The following is a 21,655-nucleotide window of genomic DNA, read 5'->3' on the forward strand; positions in this document are numbered from 1 at the left end:
TCTCTAACTTGTTTATACATAGCTTATATGGCCTATAATCCTTACCAGACTGTAAGCCTATTATGAAGATGAGACACACGTCTAACTCATCCTTTAATTTTCCCACAGTATTCTTCAAAGTGCTTTATAATAAATATTTGTTGAATAAATTTATAAATATCATAGTTTATAGTTTAAAATCCCTGATACTAGTTATTTTATTATTATTTACTTCCTTAAGATTGCAGAAAAAAATCTTATTAATGGGTGCTTTTGACTTTAGTATATATTATGGAAATGCACGAATGTTTTCAAACCAAAATATATAGATCCAGATACAAGTTCTGAGCCTAGAAGGTGAAATTATCAATATCCTATAAGAGCCCATTAAACGACTCTAAATTCTTCCCTAGAATATTAATTTTAAAAGTTTCAATGACATAGAAACAAGTTTCACTTAATTCATTGTTATAGTTGAATAAATATTTATTAATCCCATTCTAGGTAGTTCAAACTTATTTTTTAAAGGGGAGAAATACTCCAAAAAAAAAAAAAAATTAAACTGAAAACATGGTACCAATACCAGAGAAAGATTTGACAGTCTTGAACTGGAATTTAGCTTCCTTCCTCAGAAGCAATCATGCTTTGCCTATTCTATTTTCATAAGAAAAGGTGAATTCCATATATTATATGCTTCCTTTGCCTTTATATATACGTACTGACATTCAAACATGACACAAGCTTACATAAATTAATAGTTATAAAATAAACCTTCAGGATTTAGTCATTCAGAGAGTGTCAAGACACTTCTATACAACTTTTTTTAAATGGAAGAGATAAAGATTCAAGGAGTTATACTTTCTAAACAAGCACTTTAAATGAATTTTGATATTTACTAACTTAAATACTCAAGGACTTGGTTTGAAGAGTCCAACAGGCTGAAAGTCTGCTTTTCAAGAGTACTATGATCTTCTATCAATGGAGAGATTTTGGCATTTCTAAATTCTAATAGTTCATGATCTTTGCTTGATGTGAGTAATTCATTATCGACTACGCCAATAGCTGCATCTTCTACCAGAATATTTTCTTGGTATGCTCCAACTGGAATTTCAGGCAATCCAATGTAGTCATGATCTGCCACTACCGAACCTTGTAAGAGATAAAGACTGTCTGAAAGAAGAAACATCATAAATTCATCTTTTAGAATTACAATTAAACATCATTTTAGAATTAAACAATGTTAAATGTAAAATCCCAAGTAATAAAAATTAACTATACAGTTAACTTCTCATGGGTTCTCCTATCTACTAAATAAATATACCAGTAAAAGGATGAATAAAATGATACATACATTTGACAGTTCATATATACAGAATTCAGGAAAGACCAAAGATTTTAAAAGAGCCAACTTTTCCTGTTCCTTTTACCTGTCTTTGGCAGATATGTGTGAGGGGGTAGAAGTGTCTGAAGATTATTGTAAAGATTAAAAGTAAAGTTATAAAACTCTATTTTTGATGATGATAGGCTTGATATACTTTTGCAAGGCACTTCTGAGTCAATTAATGGGATACTGAAAGATATTTAACAAATTAAATAGTTACATTTGTAACTTTAATCTTCATAGACTCCATATTAGTACAATAATGCCAAGTTGTTTATAATTAGGACAATAATAGCGAGTTGTTTATAATATGAAATTATAAACTAAAATGAAGATGAAGTTACTAGCATCAGGCTTATACGGCAGTTACTAGAATCAGGCTTATATGATAGAGGTAAGTAGGCAGGCTTATATGTGAGTAGGAAGTTTAAAATGCTTGGCTTAAGTCTAATTTAATACCAAAATGCTCATGAATTTTTAAGGTGGAGCTAAATTCATACTGAAATACTGACAAGGAATTTCCCTTGTCAGCATTTTATTCTATTTTGAGTGAATTTATCATCAGTATCAGGAAAAAAAATGCTTAATATGAATGTTAAATTGATGGCAAAGCAGTAGCATCTTCATAAAAAAAAAAAAGGATAATGCATATAAAAAGATTCCTCCCAACCTAATATTTTAATTCTTTACAACAAGGAACTCTACTACCACAGATGATTAACTTCCTGGACCCCTGCCTTCTCTTTCTGGATTTTCTCCCAAAACAAAAATGATTCTCTTTAAGATTTGAATAGCTTAAAGAGCCCTCAAATTTCAAGTTCAAGAAATAGCAAAAGGAAGATTAGTTGCCCATTAGATTAGAAATCCAGGAAAGTTTCTCAGAGCAGATAAATTCCCTAATAAGTCCTGTAACACAATCTTATTCTACCCATTCTTGTACTAATATGTGAAAACCTCACTGAACCTATTCCAATCCCATAAGTTTACACATTTAAGAACTTTTGATTTAAGATGACATACAAATAGCTAACAGACACATGAAAAAATGTACAAAATCATTAGCCATCAGGGAAATTAGAATCAAAACCACACTAAGATACCACCTTACGCCAGTTAGAATGGCAAAAATTGACAAGGCAAGAAACAACAATTGCTGGAGAGGATGTGGAGAAAGGGGATCCCTCCTACATTGTTGGTGGGAATGCAAGTTGGTACAGCCACTCTGGAAAACAGTGTGGAGGTCCCTTAAAAAGTTAAAAATTGAACTACCCTATGACCCAGCCATTGCACTACTGGGTGTTTACCCCAAAGATACAGACGTAGTAAAGAGAAGGGCCATATGCACCCCAATGTTCATAGCTGCATTGTCCACAATAGCCAAATCATGGAAGGAGCCGAGATGCCCTTCAACAGATGACTGGATTAAGAAGCTGTGGTCCATATATACAATGGAATATTACTCAGCTATCAGAAAGAACGAATTCTCAACATTTGCTGCAACATGGACGGCACTGGAGGAGATAATGCTAAGTGAAATAAGTCAAGCAGAGAAAGACAACTATCATATGATTTCTCTCATCTATGGAACATAAGAACTAGGAAGATTGGTAGGGGAAGAAAGGGATAAAGAAAGGGGGGGTAATCAGAAGGGAATGAAGCATGAGAGACTATGGACTCTGAGAAACAAACTGAGGGCTTCAGAGGGGAGGGCGGTGGGGGAATGGGATAGACTGGTGATGGGTAGTAAGGAGAGCACGTATTGCATGGTGCACTGGGTGTTATACGCAGCTGATGAGTCATCGAGTCATCGAACTTTACATCAGAAACACTGGGTGCACTGGGTGTTATATGCAGCTGATGAGTTCGAGTCATCGAACTTTACATCAGAAACCAGGGATGTACTGTGTGGTGATTAACATAATGTAATAAAAAAACATTAAAATAAAAAAAAGAACTTTTGATTTAAAAATTTAAAAAGATCAAATGCTGCTCTCTACCCACAGACGGCCTACGTGGACTTGGGTTTGTATGGACATTTACTTTTGCCCATTCTGTTCTTCATTAGGCAAAGTATAACTTGGTATTTTAGTTTTGAGAGGTTTTCCAAGTTTTACCCCACCAATTCTTATTCATGCAAAAGTAGTAATTAGATTGAAAAAGATGGTAAGATATACATATTTATGATGAAAACATAAGTATGGCCAACTGATTTTTGTATGTTAGCATGGGGTGAATTGCTGGACAAGAGAACAATTCTGAAAGATAAAAACCAAATCATACAAACTCATGAGAATTGCTATTGCCCAAGAGCAGCAAGAAAGCAAAAAACATGATCAATACATTTGAAATACTTTCAGAATGTGCTGCTTAGAGGTTCAACATCAAAGTTCATTTCCCTCTTAGGTTTGTAATACTGGAGAAGGCTAGACACTAATATATAAGAGAACTTTAAAAGGTTAGGTATGATAAAGGTATTGCTAATGAAATTTTTCAAATAAGCCACAGGAATTCCATAGTTTCAAAGCCTCCTCGTTGCTACAAAGTATTGGTGACAGCAGATAGCATAGATTTAAGGTATTTCCAAAGATCCTTGCAAAAATCTTTAATGAAGTAGGTTTTCAGTCTCAAAAATTTTTTTCCATACAGATAAAGCATGTCTCTTTTAGAAAAATATGTGCAGGGGAAAATATGCATAGATGTAAAGCTCTTAAAAGTTGCCACTCTGATGTCCTGGAAATGCATTCACAGACCTTGAGCTTAAACACCTCTTAATTACACTAGACTTTGAAACAAATGGACTTTATCAACCTCACTTGTTTGTAAGAGGAGAGTTTCTATGTGTCATATATCTATATATGTGTATATGTCTTTATATAATACACATACTTTTTCTTTTAAATAAGTGATAAATTTTAATGTACCAATTTAAAAAAAGTACCTATTGTAATAAAACTGTAGAGAACAAGAACTATACCTGGCAAATTCTATACAAATCATTTTATATGCAACGGAAAATTACTCTGGAGATTTCAAGCCTTGTTTGTATAGAAAAAAGCCCCCAAATTCTCATTCATTCAGAAAGGTCAAATATGTTTCAACTCCTACTATGGTCTAAATCTACTAGAGGCAACAGAAATGCTCTTTAACTTCAAAACAAACTGCCAAAAATTACCAGAAAAGAGACTTTTGAGACCCTGTACTTATGATTAAATAATAGTCAGACACACTGGGTTATATCAAATATATTATTAAAATTATTTTCATATATTTCTTTTTACTTTAACGTGGTTACTGGAAAACTTAAAATTATACTTCTACATAATTTTTGCATTTTATATATATCTATTGGATAGTACTGATGTAGGATAATCCTGAATTGGGGATATGAAAAAGAACAAGATAAATTTTTGCCCCCAAGATAGAGAGAGAGAGGTAAACATACCATAGTAAAACATTTTTGTATTCAGTCGTATTCACGATAAACTTTATTTTTTATTCTATTAATTAATTTTAATTTAATTATCATTATGACACTTGTTTGATGAAAGCATGATTTCAGTTTTGACCAGACTGAATAATTAAGTCTTTAAGTTTTTACAAGTGGAGGTAAGGTGTTATCAGCAGTTTTGACATACTTTTCCTTACGCAGTTTTAAGGAGTAAAAAAATGAAATTAAGAAATAAATTTTTAAACTTCTCTAAGGAGAAAAATAAGTTGAAATTAAAGTCTCAGAAAGGTCAGAGTGATTTGGATTAATTTATTTTGTCAAACATAAAGTACACGGTTTTTGGATACTAAAATTTCTTATTCTGAAAAGAGGTGACCAGACTAATACTATATATGGCCTGATAATCCTAAAATTATTAGAATGCGCTGCCACACTAGTATATCCATCCTTTCTTATGATAAAACAACTATAATTTGATATTACACAATTGTCACTATACTAGATAACCAATACTAACAACAGAGAACTGAATGACTCTCAGCTTAGAGATTATACAACTAGGAGTCCAAAGGGAGGCTCTTAGGACAAATTATATTAATAATAAAATAGGGGCGCCTGGGTGGCACAGCGGTTAAGTGTCTGCCTTCGGCTCAGGGCGTGATCCCGGCGTTACGGGATCGAGCCCCACATCAGGCTCCTCTGCTATGAGCCTGCTTCTTCCTCTCCCACTCCCCCTGCTTGTGTTCCCTCTCTCACTGGCTGTCTCTATCTCTGTCAAATAAATAAATAAAATCTTAAAAAAAATAATAATAATAATAAAATAAAGATCATAGGCTTAATAATAAAGAACTAAGATTTGTTTTTTTTCATGAATGTAGGGAGAATAATGGGCCTCTAAAGATGTTCATATACTAAAACTCCCCGGAACCTGTAAATACATTACCTTACATGACAAAGGAGAATTAGAGAAGTGATGGAATTAAAGGCCGATAACTAGCTGACCCTAAAATAGGGAGACTATTCTGCGTTATCCAGATGGGCCCAATGACAAGGGTCCTTAACTGTGGAAGGAGGAAGAAGAGAGAAGGCTGCAGTGACTGTGATATGAGGACTCTACCTGTCATTGCTGACTTTGAAGACATTGCAGGAGACAAGCCAAGCAATGTGGACATCCCCTAAAAGGCTAGTGGAAAAGGCAAAAAGGCAAGGAAATAGGTTCTTTTTTAAGGCCTCCAGAAAGGAACACAGCCCTGTCAATGCCTGATTTTAGCTCAGTAAGACCTATCTATGTTGGAATTCTAAGCTATTCTAACAGTTATTCTAACTGTAAGACATATGTTTTATACCATTAAATTTATGGTAATTTGTTATAGCATCAATAGGAAACTTATAAAATAATGAAAACCATCTCAGGAATTGTGAAGGACAACCAGTGGACAGAAATCTATCACAACTCCTCTTCAAAACAAAACAATAAAACTCCTCAAAATCTATATTGGATAGAATAATGAGTCAGTAATAGTTTTGTTTTCAGAGGGGAATGTTATAATTACAAAAAGATACTACGGTATGTCATAAAACTTACACAAATAATTAGTCTTGAGTACCTGGCATTGAACTAGACAAAATGACATAGGCCTGCTTAAAATAGCAAAGAGAAATATTGTAGACCTAGTACTGAATGTGCTCCCTCTACATTATGTTCTAGATAAGAATGGATAAGTAGTTGGCAACAGAAGCTTATCTACGTTGGACAGTGAGTCTTTAAAACAGCTACGAGATCTCACAGCTGGTAAGAGTAGCAATGACAAGTACAGGCAAATTCATAGTTCTTTTGGCTATACCTCTTCCAAATTTATGTCAAATGAAAGAATAAGATTTAAGACATTCAAAGACATTTAGTATGCTTTACATTCAATCCAAGGGCTCTTTAAAATCAGCTTCTGAGGTAAAGATTTTCAGGATAATATGTGATACTGAAAAAAAAGATGGCAGAAATCACATTTATTTTTAATTTCTACAAAGAAAAGAAACACAAAATAAGGAACAAATAGTAATCAAGAACCACATTCCAAGATGGCCGGATCACATTTCTTTTGGTTAACAAGAAAAAACAATCTTATCCATCTACCTCAGTGTCTTACATGTATGCTAGTACTAATATTACAATTTCCTTTATATTACTGGAAGAAGTATCTGCAGAGAATTCGAGCATGAGAAAAATTAGACTGCCTCCGTTTAGACTGTTCTACTCAATTAGATTCTGAAATATGCAGGAGTAGCAAAATGCTCGGACTCCTTTCTGAGAAAGTCTTTGGCAAGAGCAAATTGCAAAATGTTGAAGCAGACCCTGATACAGCAGCATTTTAAATGTAAATTTTGTATTAATTAAGGAAGGTTAACACATTAGAAGGCAGTGAGTCCTGAATGCTGAGGTTAGGGAGAAAATCTTGCGAGAGAAGAAAGGACAACATGTACCTGTATAATCTTTTTTTTCCTACTTCCTTGCATAAGACATAAATCACAAAGAGCAGCTCAGTACTGAGAAGAAGTACAATGAATGAATGCGCCAATCTTTCAACAAAGAGAATGAAGGTAACTGAGCTTTCAGAATTAGGACAGTCCAAAGTAAGTTTACTAATAGAGCAATCAGGCTGTCACAAGCAGAAGGAACGGTTCTAAGAGTTTTTAACTTGAGAGTTTGGATCCAGATCAGAAGTAAAGTTGAGCTATTTACTAAGCACCCCCCAAGGCTTTTTAATCCTAAAAAAATAAAATTAGTATTATTATTGTTGCTCTTGTAATACTCACTTAAGCCTCTTAAAAAACTCACTTGTTAAAAAATGTACAAAATTCACCTTCCATTAATTGTTACTCATATTCAAATGATATTGATGCTTTATTTTTCTTTATAGGAAAAGCAAAATTAATTGGTTGAGGTACCAATTCACTCCCTCTCAGTTATCCACCCCCGAGAAACTCTAGGGAGCAGTTAAACTAGGACGGAATAAAGCGGTCTCCATTAAGTGGGATTTAATCTGAAAGCCATAGCAAAATGTCATTTATTTCTTAATCTCTGAAAGAAAGGGTTAAAGAACTCAGGATATCCTTCTGACTGTTCAGAACCACATGTGGGGAAAAGTATAATCTTGATCAGGCTATCATCTCTTCTTATAGCACCTTACAGCATTCTGATTACACCCCACTCTATACCCTCTCCTGCATCTATCATGACCTGTCTATGGCATAACACCAAAAATTAATCACTTTTTTAAAAGTTCCCTAGTACATTTATCTTACAACAGAATTCTGGATAGTATGTTTGGTTTTGGCATCATTTATCTTAGTTGATATTTTCTCATGCTAAACTGAGACACAAAGTGACAAATAAAATACTGTGAAAGTGAAAATAGAAAAGACGTAATTCTTCCTTCTGTGAAACAGGTCTAGTTATTTTCTATATGAACTGTGGGGTAAATGTGTGAAAAGGACACTAGAAATCAGAATAAGATCTCTTACAAGCCTGACAGTTTCAGAAAAGTCATTCTAATAAAACAGAATACCTAAGGTCTAAAACTATACCACATTTTATAAAAATGAGAAGAGAAAAGAAAACCTAACTAAGAGAAGGGGTTTTGGCTGGGTTGAGGATAGATTCTTATATTATTTTTAACTTCCCTCCTCATTCACAGAAAGCAAAAATGTAAAGAAGTGACAGATGCTTACCTTGTTCACTGGACTCTCTTACATAGGGCTTAAGATGGGACATTTTGATAGGTCTTTTAAGTCTAGTCCCAGTGTTGTCTCTTAGAACAGCACATCCACTTTCCGTAATATAGTCTATGACACAAGGACCAACCCATTCAGACTGGAAACGACCATCCTTCCACCAATTTTTCCTTTGTCTTAAAACTTCATGACCCACTTTTAAATGAAATGGATTTAACTGCTTTGGTTTCTTTTTAACAATAATTTTGCTTTTATTTAGTTCATCAGGATTGTTGTTCTCCATCTACAAGAGCAAAATAAAAAAAAGGAGAACAACGGGATGAACGAGCTGTAGTTTCTTGAAGGTAAATGCAGATAATAACAATATGGTTATTTATTGAGATACTAAAACAAAGCAGGCACGAATCCCATTTAATTCTTAAAAGTAGTATTTCAAAATCAGTATCATTACCCCAACTTTACAAGTTAAACTAAGACAGGTTAAGTAATTTGCCCAAATCAAACAACTGGAAAGCAATAAAACCAGGAATATGAATTTAGCTCACCTTGATTCCAAAGAACAAGGTTTTCCCATTACCGTCTCTCAGAATTTTTTAATTAATAAAGCACACTGTGTAATCAAGACAAAAGCAGAATTTAACAGAAAAAAATGTGGCTTAGTAGATCATATGTACACTATATGTGCGTGTGTGCATCGTGTGTGTGTGTATGCTGACATTTTTTTTAATTACTTCATGGATTTTTATAGAGTTTTCTATTAATAGAATCACCTGTCCTGCAGAAGTTGTCTTATTGTCCATTATTTTATCAGCTTCTTTAATTGCACCTAGAATTTTGGCAAACATGCTTGTATCATCACCATCCACTTCACGAAGAATATCTGAAGTCTCAGGCATATAAGGATTGCGATTAAACATTTGGAAATACGGTGTATTTTTAGGAGGCTCCTATTTTAAGGAAAATGAACAACAGTTTGTAATAAATTATTTATGTAGCCAAAAAACGGTCATAACTCAAAAGTACACAATTATAAAAAGACACATACCAAGTGAGTTATGTTGAAGGCAAACGAAATGGCTGATAGGTGATCATCCCAGTTGTTTGGGTGGTCAGCACAGTGTTTAGAAAGAAATGCTTTGATTGTGCTAGGTGTACTTTGAGATGGATTAACAGTTTGGGAGGTATGAGAAATTACAATTTGCTTTGTGCCAAACAATCCACACAGTTCAACATTGATCTGAAAAATATATAAAACTAAGTTGACTTTAAAATTCATATTTTATTTTTCCCTTGACTGAAAGGCTTCAAAAGAATCTGAATCTTGCCTTTTTGATTGAACCATACCAGTTCTATATAAAAACATACACACTGTATTTAAAACAGCAATCACCATTTCCTGAGTCCTTACTATCCACTGGTCGATACCCAAGATGCTTTACATTACTGTCTTTATACCTTACAACAATCATGTGTTCTCATTAACCCCATTTTAAAGATAAGAAGCTTTGGGAGGCAAAGTGCCTTGCCAAACATACGGTAAAGAAATGGAAGACCAGAATTTAACACAACTCCGAGTTCATATAACATTTTAATTCCGCAGACAATTTCTCAAACACACACCAGGTCACATAATCCAGTTAATCCAGTTACGTGACTTCAGCAAGTAACTATTCTGTGTAATCAGTTTCCTCATCTGTAAAATGAGAAAAATCCTATGCAAGACCCTTTTCAGAATTATATGAGTAGATGTTTGTAAAGTACCAGAACAGTTATTGGCAAATATTAAGCACTTTATAACTTGTAATGTTACTATTATTGTTGTGGTTATTTATTATCTGCAGGCCCTAAAAAAGTCAAAATGAGTTTAGAAAACTTCTAACAGTAAGTCTATAAAATGTAAAATAACTTATTTTTCCTACCTTACGCCTCAGACTATTTTTTTGTATTATTTTTAACTGGGTAAACTTTTGGTTAATAAAACTTGTCTTTTAAAAGATTGTATTCTTGTTGCCTAGTTGTAAGAAGACAAGTACTATCACAGTAACTAAAAAGGTAAAGCTAGTACAAAAACCCACCAAAACCAAAACCACATTTCCTAAGCTCCCTTGTAAGGAAGGAGTAGTCATGTGATACAGTTTTGGTCAAAAAGATGTAAGTGGAAGCTGTTGGGCTTTTAAAACTTGTTGGGTAGACTCAGCTGCTACTAGGTATTTTTGTCTATTGTCTTCCCCATTCTTTCTGTCTGAAATATAGATTTCTATGGCATGGGCTCTGGCAGCCACATTGTGAACATAAGACTGAAAGTCACATCTCAAAGATGGTGGAACAGAAAACTAGAAGCATGGGTTTCCAAAGACATTCAGGTTACCCTTTCAACCTTAGACAGTTCGGCCTTCTTTTACCTTTTATATATTGGGCAGGAGAGGAATTCTCTTACTTGTAGCTAATACAGTTCCTAGCTGATATACGTACTAATGTAGGTTGCCTCCTTTTTATCTTTTTTTTAAAAAAGATTTATTTTTTGAGAGAGCGAGAGAGCACCAGTTGGGGGAGGGGAGAAGAGGGAGAGAATCCCAAGCAGATTGTGCTGAGTGCAGAGCTTAATGAGGGGCTGATCCCGTGACCATGAGATCACGACCTGAGCCGAAACCAAGAGTGGGATGCTTAACCAACTGAGCCACCAAGGTGCCCCTCCTTTTAATCTTTTAAGTCAAAAGTACTTAAAATGGTATCAAAAAAAAAAAAAATCCTAGAGGGGCACCTGCCTGGATCAATGGGTAGAGCATGCGACTCTTGATCTTGGAGTTGTAAGTTCAAGCCCCACGCTGGGTATAGGGACTACTTAAAAATAATATCTTAAAAACAAAAAGAGAAATCTCAGAGAATTGGTGTCATTTGGGTCATCCTCAATCTGAGGTCATAATCAATGCTTTTAAATGATTGATCTCTGGAAAAGGGTCAAACAACTTCTTTGTTTCAAGAGGTTGCCTAGGAATGATCCAGTGAATTCATTTGTGAGATGCCAGCCTGAAATTCTAACCCCAGATCCTTTTTTCTCCCATCAAACCAGACATTCTATTAGCTGTTACAATTTTGGTTTTCCATAAGACCTATTATTAAAATCAAAGAAGTGGATTTTCCTTTGGAAACATTTATTTTCTTTCTTTCAGAAATTTACAAAAAGTTCATTCATTTTATTGAAACATCTGTATTTTTATCCAACTGTGTAATACATACACACTGTATGCATCCACACTGTAATATTCTACTCTTATTTCAACACTTTAGCAGTGTTTGGTATGTGTTTGCTGACAAAAGAAAACATTTCATTTTGTCACCATTATGCTAATATTTAAGCCATTTACAATCACAGCAAAAAGAACAAATTTTCTCAATCATCTGTGATTTTTAAGTTTATGCTATTAAACTTCACAGAAGAGGCTTTTAAACATTTATTGTTACCTTTGGTAAAATTTCCAAAGTCCTAGATTATCACATGACTTTAAAAAACCAGAAAAACTGGTGATTCATAAGCTTCATAACTGTCATTATTTTTATCTCTAAGCACTATATGCACTTAGGGTGAGGCTTTTCATTAGTTATGGTGGAAGCAAATCAGTATCTCAAATCAGTGTCTTGATATTTTGAATTTTGGTGACCAATATCCTATCAGATATAATTAGTTCTTATTTGTTTTCATCTGATTAATGCACCTATAAAAGAACTAGTACCAGAAGTTAAGTAGAAGTGTCAGCTCTATCATTACCTTGTGGTTGATAGGTGATAGCATTATTAGTATTACCTTGTTTTCACTGTAAGAAACTTAAGCCACCTGGCTATTCCATGAGGAGTAGTTTGGTGAAAACTAGGTAATATTCAGAAACGCAACTACTACTGAAACCCAAGAATGAGCAAGGCGACTACTGTCGACCTCTTATATGTTGTGGATCTTACTTTTCTCAAGATACCTTCATATATCAAGTGTGATGTACAATCATCTGCCTTGTCGATCCGGGATGCTATTAATCATCTGTACACATTATTAGCAAAACTTCCTTTCTTTCTTATTTATTAGATAAAAAAGAAATATAAGCAAAAGTTCTAACATTGTTATCCCATAAACTAGATTATTTCATACACCTCATTTTGACCATTGCTGTGTCAGTAAAGGCAGGCAAGATTATGTGGTAGTTACAGAACACATTCAAGTCTCAGCTTTAATACAATAATTTTACTGCTTGCTCCTATGAACTTGGCTATGGGTCAGGGTGTCTCTTCAAGGTAACTATTCTTGACTACGTGCCTCAGCAATCCTAGATGAGAGAAATTCCACCACCCTATAATGTAATATCTGGAATGTTTAGTCAATTCCCTGGAGAAAAAGTATTATTACCATTTTTGTTTTAGATAAGTTAAAATGGTCTTCATTTGCATTATTCATTCCTATTTAATTTGAACACTTCTCCATTTTTTTTTTTTTACAGATTTACTTATGAAAGAAAGAGAGAGAATGCACGCCCACACGCGAATGCATGGGAGCCGGAGGGAGGAACAAAGAGGGAGAGGGATAAGCAGAATCCGTGCTGAGCACAGAGCCAACATGGGGCTCAAACCCAGGACCCTGAGATTATGACCTGAGTGAAATCAATAGTCCAATGCTAAACCAACTGAACCACTCAGGGACTAGGAACTTGGATTTTGGGAGGGTTTCCACCATTCCCTTACTGACATAGGTGGCTCACAGTGCCTAAACTATACAGACAAGGTGGTTTATGCTGAACACCTTTTTTCCTTTAGGAATCTAGGATTTTGGTACAAACCAGGTGGAGGGTGCCTTTGTGACCAGCTCTCAATAAAAACCTTAGGCACCGAGGGGCACCTAGGTGGCTCAGTCAGTTAAGCATCTGCCTTCAGTTCAGGTCATAATCTCAGGGTACTGGGATCGAGCCCCACGTTGGGCTCTCTGCTCAGTGAGGAGTCTGCTTCTCTTTTTTTTTTTTTTTTTTTTTTAATAAAAAAAAAAAAAAAAAAAAAAAGATTAAACTTAAAAAAGAAAAAAATCCTAGGCACTGTGTCTCTGGGTAGAATAAGCTTCCTGGGTAGATAACATTTTACATGTGTTTGCTATAACTTCTTGATGACAGAATTAAATATGTCTAGCTGTGTCTGATGTTTTTCTTATACCAGTACTCTGTTTAATTATGAAAATTTAAAAATATGCCTTAAGTGTCATAGTCACTGTTCCTTTTTTAGAATTTTCATACATATTCTTCCCTGCATATTCTTTCAAGTTAACTTAATCTGGAAAAAGGTGAGGGAAAGAGAAAAGCTCCCTCCATATTAATGCTGATTAGAAGTTAATTATATAAATTAATTTTGATTTGGGAAAAATCAATACCTTTCAATATTGAATATTCTCATTCATAAACATGATCTATTCCTCTGTTTAGTCAATTCTCCCTCTATATGTCAATCATAGAATTTTTTTTTTAAAGATTTTATTTTTAAGTAATCTCTACACCCAATGTGGGGCTTGAACTTACAATGCTGAGATCAAGAGTCACACGCTCTACCCACTGAGCCAGCCAGGGGCCCCCAATCACAGAATTTTTAAGCTAGAAGTAAACAAGGATTATTTGATCCAACTTCCTCATTTTAGTTTCACGAAAACTGAAGATAGATTTACAATTACTCAGTTGCACAATTAATACAAAAATCCTGGTCTCTTAATTTCCAGTTCAGCCACCCTTTTGCTACACAATATTAAATTCTACATCTGTAGTAATTTATATAAAGTTACTAAGAACCCTACAATGCATAGGTGTGCTAGGCAATGAAAGGTAAGTAAAATAAACTCTTAGACCTAACTAATTATTTGTCTTACCTCATGAATGAACTCTTCTCTTTGGTCCATTATTATTTTCTGAGGAGGTCCATATAAGAAAAATATACTGATAATAGCTTTAGAAATTTCTGATGCTGAAACATCACAGAGAGGCAAAATCACAACCCATTTTGTGAACAAATCTGTCATGATTAGAGTATAAACATGACTTCTGTTGCTTGCATGAAATGGGCCCATCAGATCAACAGTAACTATACTCCATGGATTCTCCACCTTGAGAAGGTGTTGTTTCGGTGCTAGAATAACTGTATTTTTTGCCACTTGGCAATGCTGACAAGCATATACCTATAAAACAGGCACACAATAAGAAAAAGATATACAGATATTAATACATTCAACATAACAAAAGCAGTCTTATAAATGTGAAGTTTTTATTAAAACGGCTAATAGTTACTTTGTGTTTTGAAGGAGAAACTTTTAGACTATTCTCAGAATAGAATAAAACCTTCTGTTGAGAATAATAAGCAAAAATTACTTGCTATTACAATCCAGTGACTACCTTAAGGGACTGGTCTTATTCACATGGAACATAACTCTAGTTTACATTCAACAAACATTTATTTTGTGAATAAATCTTGAGACAAATTTCTTACATCAGATTTGTTGTATTTTTACATCAGTATCTGAATTATTGCATAATAATTTCTATAAACAAAAGATTCTTTCTTTTAAAGTTATTCTAATAAATTCATTCATTGATCTATTCCTACAGTATTAAAATGTAATTTTATTCAAAAAATATTTACAGGTGCCAAAAATTCCACAAAGTCCCAGGAAAACAGAAAGAACAAAAACAAAGCCCATGCTGTCATGAAGCTTTAAATGTGAGTGGGATGAGAACTGATTAACATGGATGGTGCCAATGCTCAACATACTTCTAGAACTCCACTTTGAAAACCACTTTCAAACGGACTTGTGAACAAAATTTTATAAACTCTCTTTGCATTACAGTTACTTTTAATCAAAAGTTTTCTTTTTTTTTCTTTTTTTTTATTTTATTATATTATGTTAATCACCATACAGTACATCCCCAGATTCCGATGTAAAGTTTGATGCTTCATTAGTTGCGTATAACACCCAGTGCACCATGCAATACGTGCCCTCCTTACTACCCATCACCAGTCTATCCCATTCCCCCACCCCCTCCCCTCTGAAGTCTTCAGTTTGTTTCTCATAGTCCATAGTCTCTCATGTTTCATTCCCCCTTCTGATTACCCCCCTTTTCTTTATCCCTTTCTTCCCCTACCGATCATCCTAGTTCTTATGTTCCATAGATGAGAGAAATCATATGATAATTGTCTTTCTCTGCTTGACTTATTTCACTTAGCATTATCTCCTCCAGTGCCGTCCATGTTGCAGCAAATGTTGAGAATTCGTTCTTTCTGATAGCTGAGTAATATTCCATTGTATATATGGACCACAGCTTCTTAATCCAGTCATCTGTTGAAGGGCATCTCGGCTCCTTCCATGATTTGGCTATTGTGGACAATGCAGCTATGAACATTGGGGTGCATATGGCCCTTCTCTTTACTACGTCTGTATCTTTGGGGTAAACACCCAGTAGTGCAATGGCTGGGTCATAGGGTAGTTCAATTTTTAACTTTTTAAGGGACCTCCACACTGTTTTCCAGAGTGGCTGTACCAACTTGCATTCCCACCAACAATGTAGGAGGGATCCCCTTTCTCCACATCCTCTCCAACAATTGTTGTTTCTTGCCTTGTCTATCTTTGCCATTCTAACTGGCGTAAGGTGGTATCTCAGTGTGGTTTTGATTTGAATTTCCCTGATGGCTAATGATTTTGAACATTTTTTCATGTGTCTGTTAGCCATTTGTATGTCTTCATTGGAAAAGTGTCTGTTCATATCTTCTGCCCATTTTATGATTTGTTTATTTGTTTCTCGTGTATTGAGTTTGAGAAGTTCTTTGTAGATCTTGGATACCAGTCCTTTATCTGTGGTGTCCTTTGCAAATATATTCTCCCATTCCGTGGGCTGTCTCTTAGTTTTTTTGACTGTTTCCTTGGCTGTGCAGAAGCTCTTTATCCTGATAAAGTCCCATAAGTTCATTTTATCTTTTATTTCTCTTGCCTTTGGCGATGTGTCGTGAAAAAGGTTGCTCTGGCCGATGTCATAGAAGTTGTTGCCTATGTTCTCCTCTAGAATTTTGATGGATTCCTGTCTCACATTGAGGTCTTTCATCCATTTGGAGTTTATTTTTGTGTATGGTGTGAGAGAGTGGTCAAGTTTCATTCTTTTGCATGTAGCTGTCCAATTTTCCCAGCACCATTTATTGAAGAGACTGTCTTTTTTCCACCGGATGTTTTTTCCTGCTTTATCAAAGATTAGTTGCCCAAAGAGCCGAGGGTCCATTTCTGGGTTCTCTATTCTGTTCCATTGGTCGATGTGTCTGTTTTTGTGCCAGTACCATGCTGTCTTTGTGATCACAGCTTTGTAGTACAGCTCGAAATCCGGCATTGTGATGCCCCCAGCTTTGTTTTTCCTTTTCAACAGTTCCTTGGAGATTCGGGGCCTTTTCTGGTTCCATACAAATTTAAGGACTATTTGTTCCAGTTCTTTGAAAAATGTCCTCGGTATTTTGATCGGGATAGCATTGAAAGTGTAGATTGCTCTGGGTAGTATGGACATTTTAACTATGTTAATTCTTCCAATCCATGAGCATGGAATATTTTTCCATCTTTTTATGTCTTCCTCAATATCTTTCAAAAGTGATCTATAGTTTCTAGGATATAGGTCCTTTACGTCTCTGGTTAAGTTAATTCCAAGGTAACGTATGGTTTTTGGTGTTATTGTAAATGGGATGGATTCCCTAATTTCTCTTTCTTCAGTCTCGTTATTCGTGTATAGAAATGCAACTGATTTCTGGGCATTGATTTTGTATCCTGCCACCTTACTGAATTGTTCTATAACTTCTAATAGTTTGGGAGTGGATTCCTTTGGGTTTTCCATATAGAGTATCATGTCATCTGCAAAGAGAGACAGTTTGACTTCTTCTTTGCCGATTTGGATACCTTTGATCCCTTTTTGTCTTCTGATTGCTGTTGCAAGGACTTCTAGTACTATGTTGAATAATAGTGGCGAGAGTGGGCATCCTTGTCGTGTTCCTGATCTTAAGGGAAAGGCTTCCAGCTTTTCCCCATTGAGAATAATGCTTGCAGTAGGCTTTTCATAGATGGCTTTTATGAGATTGAGAAATGTACCCTCTATTCCTACACTCTGAAGGGTTTTAATCAGGAAAGGATGCTGTATTTTGTCAAATGCTTTTTCTGCATCAATTGAGAGGATCATATGGTTCTTGAGTCTTTTCTTGTTGATATGATGTATCACATTGATTGATTTGCGAGTGTTGAACCATGCTTGCATCCCAGGTATGAATCCCACTTGGTCATGATGGATAATCCTTTTAATGTACTGTTGGATTCTATTAGCAAGGATCTTGTTGAGGATTTTGGCATCCATATTCATTAGAGAAATCGGTCTGTAATTCTCCTTTTTGAGGGGGTCTTTGCCTGGTTTGGGGATCAAGGTAATATTAGCCTCATAGAATGAGTTTGGTAGCTTTCCTTCTGTTTCTATTTTTTGAAATAGCTTTAGGAGAATAGGTATTATTTCTTCTTTGAATGTTTGGTAGAATTCCCCAGGAAAACCGTCTGGGCCTGGAGTTTTATTATTTGGAAGGTTGTTTATCACTGACTCAATTTCTTCATAGTTAATTGGCCTATTTAAGAAATCTATTTCTTCCTGTTTCAGTCTTGGTAGTTTATAGGTTTCCAGGAAGGCCTCCATCTCTTCCAGATTGTTTAGTTTTTTGGCATATAGCTGTTGATAAAAGTTTCTAATAATCCTTGCAATTTCAATGGTGCTGGTCGTGACCTCTCCCTTTTCAGTCATAATTTTAATAATCTCAGTCCTTTCTCTTTGTTTTTGGACAAGTTTTGCCAGTGGTCTATCAATTTTATGGATTCTCTCAAAGAACCAGCTTCTAGTCCTGTTGATCTGCTCTACTGTGCTTCTGGTTTCTAATTCATTGATTTCTGCTCTAATCTTGGTCAACTCCTTCCTTGTCAGTGGGTTAGGCCTGTCCCTCTGTTGCTGTTCCAGTTTCTTGAGGTGAGAATATAGAAACTGCATTTTAGATTTTTCTATTCTTTTGAGTGAGGCTTGGATGGCTATGTATTTCCCCCTTAGGACTGCCTTTGCAGTATCCCATAGGTTTTGGACCGTTGTGTATTCATTCTCGTTGGTCTCCATAAATTGTTTAATTTGTTTTTTGATTTCCTGGTTTATCGAGTCATTCTTGAGCAGGATGGTTCTTAGCCTCCAAGTGTTTGAGTTTCTTCCAGGTTTTTCCTTGTGGTTGAGTTCCAATTTCAGAGCGTTGTGGTCTGAGAATATGCAGGGGATAATTTCAATCTTTTGGTATTGGCTGAGACCTGTTTTGTGTCCCAGAGCATGATCTATTCTTGAGAATGTTCCATGGGCATTTGAATAGAATGAGTATTCTTTGGTTCTGGGGTGTAGTGTTCTATATATATCTATGAGGTCCAACTCGTCGAGTATGGCATTCAAAGCCTTTGATTCTTTGCTTAGTTTTTGCCAGGGTGTTCTGTCTATTTCTGATAGTGGGGTGTTGAGGTCCCCTACTATTACTGTGTTCTTATCTATATGTCTCTTTATTTTGGTTAAGAGTTGGCTTGTGTATCTTGCTGCTCCCCTGTTGGGGGCATATATATTAATAATTGTCATATCCACTTGTTGAATACTTCCTTTAAGAATAATATAGTGCCCTTCTGTATCTCTCTCTATGGCCTCTAGTTTAAAATCCAGTCTATCTGATATGAGAATTGCTACTCCAGCTTTCTTTTGAGGTCCATTTGCGTGGAAGATGGTACTCCATCCCCTTACTCTAAGTCTGAATGCATCTTTGGGTTCAAAATGAGTCTCTTGTAGACAGCAAATGGATGGGTCATGTCTTTTTATCCAATCTGCAACCCTGTGGCGTTTTATGGGAGAGTTTAAGCCATTTAGATTGATAGAGATTATTGACAGATATGATTTTAATGATGCCATTTCTCTTTAAAGTCTTTGTATCGGTTGTGACTTGCTGCTCTGTATCACTCTTGGGGCCTTTTTACCTTTATAGAGCCCCCCTTAATATCTCCTGTAGGGCTGGTTTCGTGGTTACGAAATTGGTTAATGATTGGCGATTTTGGAACGTCTTTATTTCTCCATCAATTCTGAATGACAGCTTTGCTGGATAAAGGATCCTTGGCTGCATGTTTTTCTCTGAAAGAGCTTTAAAAATGCCCCCCCAAGCCTTTCTCTCATTCCAGGTCTCTGTAGACAGGTCTGACGTAATCCTGATACCTTTGCCTTGGTACGTGAGAAATTTCTTTGCCCTGGCCGCTTTCAATACTGTATCCTTGGATCTAATATTTGCGAATTGCACTATGACATGCCGTGGCGTAGGTTTGTCCTGGTTGAGCTTGGATGGGGTCCTCTCTGCCTCTTGGACACGAATGCTTGTTTCCCTTGCTAGATTAGGGAAGTTTTCAGCTACAATTTGTTCAAATATCTCTTCTAGACCTCTGTTTTTCTCCACCCCTTCAGGGATGCCGATGATTCTGACATTGGATCGTTTCATAGAGTCAGTAATCTCCCGTAATCTACATTCGTGGGCGTGGATTTTTTTAAGACCAGCTTCTATTTTCGTTTTTTCTTCTACTAACCCATCCTCCAATTCGCTAACGCGTTCCTCTGCCTCGGTGACCCTGGCCGTCAGAGCCTCTAGTTTTGACTGCATTTGGCTCATAGAATTTTTAATTTCTGTCAGATTCGCTCTCATTTCTGCCCTTAGGGATTCTATATTCTCAGCAACGCTTTCTCTGATGCTTTTTTCAAGTTTACTCATCATCTTGACCATTGTTGCTCTGAATTCCATTTCTGATAATTGGGATACATCCATATGTATTAATTCTGTGGCCGAGGCCAATTCTGTGGCAGAGGCCACAGACTCATTATCTTTTCTTTGCTGGGGGGGACTTCTCCTTCTCGTCATTCTGATGAAGAGAGATTGCAGGGTTGTCCAGAGCCCAAGTGTTGACTGGGACCCAGGCCGTGCGCCCTTGTTTTATAGAGATCTTAGGGATGTGGGCTTCTTCCTTAAAGAGTTTATTTATTTATTTGAGAGAGAGAGAGACAGTCAGCAAGAAAGGGAACCCAAGCAGAGGAGTGGGAGAGGAAGAAGCAGGTTCCCGGTGGAGAAGCCCGATGAAGGACTCCTTACGGAGCGTTGTGATCACACCCTAATCCGAAGACAGGTGCTTGGTGACTGCGCCACTCAGGCGCTCCGGGTTGTGGGCTTCTTGATTTTTCAGCCTGCCTTCTGGGGGAGGGGCCTGCCTGCAGGTACTCAGAAAACCCTGTTTGGGTAGAGTCTCTGTGTCCCTTGCGAGGGGGGATGGGGATGGGCACCCTGTGAGCCGGTATTTCCGGGCTTTTGTTCTCTGGCGGCTTTCCCTGGCGGTTTGCTATGCCTCTTCTGAGAGAGCAGCAGCGGCTGAAATTCAGCCTCTGTCTCAGAACAGAGGGATCGCGGATCGTTCTCCACTGATGTTCTGGCCACTTTAACTCTGTTTCTGTTGGTGCTGCTCAACCCTGCAGCATCCCGGGCTGTGCGCCCCACACCCGGCGTCCCAGCCCTCACTTCCAGGGCCGGCACGTCTCTGTCCTTTGTGTTTCCAACCCCGCCCGCCGCCAGCCGCCCCGCGCGGGCTCCCGGAGCTCCCCGTCTCAGTCTGGTGTCTCACGGGTGCTGACCGCGAGTCCGCCTGCTCCCCCGTGCAGGTGGCCCTCCAGCCGCCAGCCGCCCCGCGGACGCTCCCGGAGCTCCCGGTCTCAGCCTCGATCCAGTGAGCACACCGGAGCTCCGGAGCTCCGTGAGATGCTTGGTGGTGCACGCTCCCGGCTCACGGACTCAGTCTGCCGTTTCCAGAGTGTGGGTCCAAGGTCCGCCCGCTCCCCGGTGCAGGTGGCCCGCCAGCCGCCCTGCGCGCGCGCTCCTGGAGCTCGCGTTCTGTCTGCTGTCTCGCGGGTGCCATCCGCGAGTCCGCCTGCTCCCCCGTGCAGGTGGCCCGCCAACCGCCAGCCGTCCCGCGTGCGCTCCCGGAGCTCCCTTCTCAGTCTGCTGTCTCA

General features: G+C 37.0%; 1 protein-coding gene across 2 annotated transcripts in view; it reads right to left on the reverse strand.

Moving 5' to 3' along the window:
* Positions 1-243: 243 nt before the first annotated feature.
* The window catches only part of GIN1 (gypsy retrotransposon integrase 1), a 33,955-nt gene continuing 12,543 nt past the window's right edge, over positions 244-21,655 (reverse strand). Inside the window, exons 2-6 of one of the 2 annotated variants that reach the window (XM_019803638.2) lie at positions 14,422-14,727; positions 9,583-9,774; positions 9,308-9,484; positions 8,535-8,820; positions 244-1,149 (exon numbers count right to left, since the gene is read on the reverse strand). In XM_019803638.2, the coding sequence (XP_019659197.1) occupies positions 875-1,149; positions 8,535-8,820; positions 9,308-9,484; positions 9,583-9,774; positions 14,422-14,619 (1,128 nt within the window). In that variant the 5' untranslated portion in view covers positions 14,620-14,727 and the 3' untranslated portion in view covers positions 244-874. The remainder of the gene's footprint in view (positions 1,150-8,534; positions 8,821-9,307; positions 9,485-9,582; positions 9,775-14,421; positions 14,728-21,655) is intronic. The other variant, XM_002923085.4, reaches the window with a different exon arrangement.

This window comes from Ailuropoda melanoleuca, chromosome 3 (assembly GCF_002007445.2).
Source record: "Ailuropoda melanoleuca isolate Jingjing chromosome 3, ASM200744v2, whole genome shotgun sequence".
NCBI classification, from domain to species: Eukaryota; Metazoa; Chordata; class Mammalia; order Carnivora; family Ursidae; genus Ailuropoda; species Ailuropoda melanoleuca.